The sequence below is a fragment of the Peromyscus eremicus genome, chromosome 3 (genome assembly GCF_949786415.1).
Source record: "Peromyscus eremicus chromosome 3, PerEre_H2_v1, whole genome shotgun sequence".
In the NCBI taxonomy this organism is placed as follows: Eukaryota; Metazoa; Chordata; class Mammalia; order Rodentia; family Cricetidae; genus Peromyscus; species Peromyscus eremicus.
Window position 1 is genome coordinate 9,742,482 of NC_081418.1, and position 2,062 is coordinate 9,744,543.

General features: G+C 45.4%; 1 protein-coding gene across 2 annotated transcripts; it reads left to right on the top strand.

The window, feature by feature from the left end:
• The first annotated feature begins 308 nt into the window (after positions 1-308).
• Positions 309-1,681, top strand: LOC131905638 (protein MEMO1-like). 2 transcript variants are annotated; one of them, XM_059256478.1, is made up of 2 exons: positions 393-800; positions 944-1,681. In XM_059256478.1, the coding sequence occupies exons 1-2, from the start codon at positions 511-513 to the stop codon at positions 1,257-1,259; spliced, it is 606 nt and encodes a 201-aa protein (XP_059112461.1). In that variant the 5' UTR covers positions 393-510; the 3' UTR covers positions 1,260-1,681. The 2 variants fall into 2 exon arrangements, with proteins under 2 accessions (XP_059112460.1, XP_059112461.1); XM_059256477.1 differs by having other exon boundaries at positions 309-1,681.
• The last annotated feature ends 381 nt before the right edge of the window (positions 1,682-2,062 follow it).

A 2,062-nucleotide genomic window follows, 5' to 3' on the forward strand; every position in this document is an offset into this window, starting at 1 on the left:
TACTTTATAATACCTTTTAATATTTTCCCCAGAAACATACTTTAGTTTATAGTTTGTTTATGAAATTGGAAGAGGGGGGCGGCTCGCGGAAGCAGCCCGGTCAGGGCAGCAGCGGCGGCGGCGGCGACTCCGCGGCCCGGCGGCTCGAGCGAAGCCGCCGTGGGCCTTATCTTCCGGCGGCCGGCGGAGTTTGTGGTGATCGTTCTCGCCGCCCGCCCCGGCTGCTGGGCCGGGCCGGTCCCCTCCCCGCGGCCGCCTCCTCCTGGGCTGGGCCCACGGCGTCTCGTCCCCTCGCGGAGCCGCCGCCGCCGCCGCCTCCTCCTCCTCATTCATCCTCGTGCACCATAGGCGGCACAGGCACCAAGATGTCCAACCGAGTGGTCTGCCGGGAAGCCAGCCACGCCAGGAGCTGGTACACCGCCTCAGGACCTCAGCTGAATGCCCAGCTAGAAGGTTGGCTTTCACAAGTACAGTCTACGAAAAGACCTGCTAGAGCCATTATTGCACCCCATGCAGGATACACGTACTGTGGCTCTTGTGCTGCCCATGCTTACAAACAAGTGGATCCATCTATTACCCGGAGAATTTTCATCCTTGGGCCTTCCCATCATGTGCCCCTGTCTCGATGTGCACTCTCCAGTGTGGATATATATAGGACTCCTCTGTATGACCTGCGTATTGACCAAAAGATTTATGGAGAGCTATGGAAGACAGGAATGTTTGAACGCATGTCTCTGCAGACAGATGAAGATGAACACAGTATTGAAATGCATTTGCCTTATACAGCTAAAGCCATGGAAAGCCATAAAGATGAGTTTACCATTATTCCTGTACTGGTTGGAGCTCTGAGTGAGTCAAAAGAACAGGAATTCGGAAAACTCTTCAGTAAATATCTAGCGGATCCTAGTAATCTCTTTGTGGTCTCCTCTGATTTCTGCCACTGGGGTCAAAGGTTCCGTTACAGTTACTATGATGAATCCCAGGGGGAGATTTATAGATCCATTGAACATCTAGATAAAATGGGTATGAGTATTATAGAACAATTAGATCCTGTATCTTTTAGCAATTATTTGAAGAAATACCATAATACTATATGTGGAAGACATCCCATTGGGGTGTTATTAAATGCTATCACAGAGCTCCAGAAGAATGGAATGAATATGAGCTTTTCCTTTTTGAATTATGCCCAGTCGAGCCAGTGTAGAAGCTGGCAAGATAGTTCAGTGAGTTATGCAGCTGGAGCACTCACGGTCCACTGAAGCTCCGACCCTCAGGGACGCCACCTGCACAGACTCATACTCTGTCCAGGGTCCAGCCTAGCCTTTACCACAATGTTGGTTCTGGTGTGGGGGGATTCTGAAACCTCAGACTAACAGAACTCTCTTCTCTTCTTTTCTAGTAGGTGTAGTCCTCCTTAATTTCAACTCATTTAAAAATGCTTTATAGTTTGGGGCTGTGGAAGAAAGGCTGAAATCAAAATATTTTGATTAATATAAGATGACATTGTAAAGGCCCAATTGGCACACAGTTTTCGAAAATGACTCGTAAAGCATTTAGCATACCCGAAATTTGCACTCTTTGCAGACTCATGCACATATATTCCGCTTTCAGAATAGTTTTGCAAATTGTACACAGACAAAAAGGGTGGAAGCTTTTTAATAAAGGAACTTGCATTTATAAATGATCTGTATTAGAATATAAGAAATCTCCAGTTATAGACAATTACTACCCATGTTGTACAACAGATACCTTCTATTTTAGTTGCTAATAAAGGGCTACACAACTCAAAAAAAAAAAAAAAAAAAAGAAATTGGAAGAATGTTAATCTAGGTATTCCATTACTGTAACAAATCATGTCCCCATAAATTCATTGCTATATTAGCCATATATGGCTTTACTTTTCCTCTCTGTCCTTCTGACCCTATAGATTGGACCCCTCTCATGATCTGTTTTACCTGAGATAAAGTGCCAATCTCTAAAAGCTGAACATTTACCTCCTGAAGAGGCCAATTTGGATGCCAAGATTCTGGTACAATTATTGTTACATCTGGACCTGTGTCTA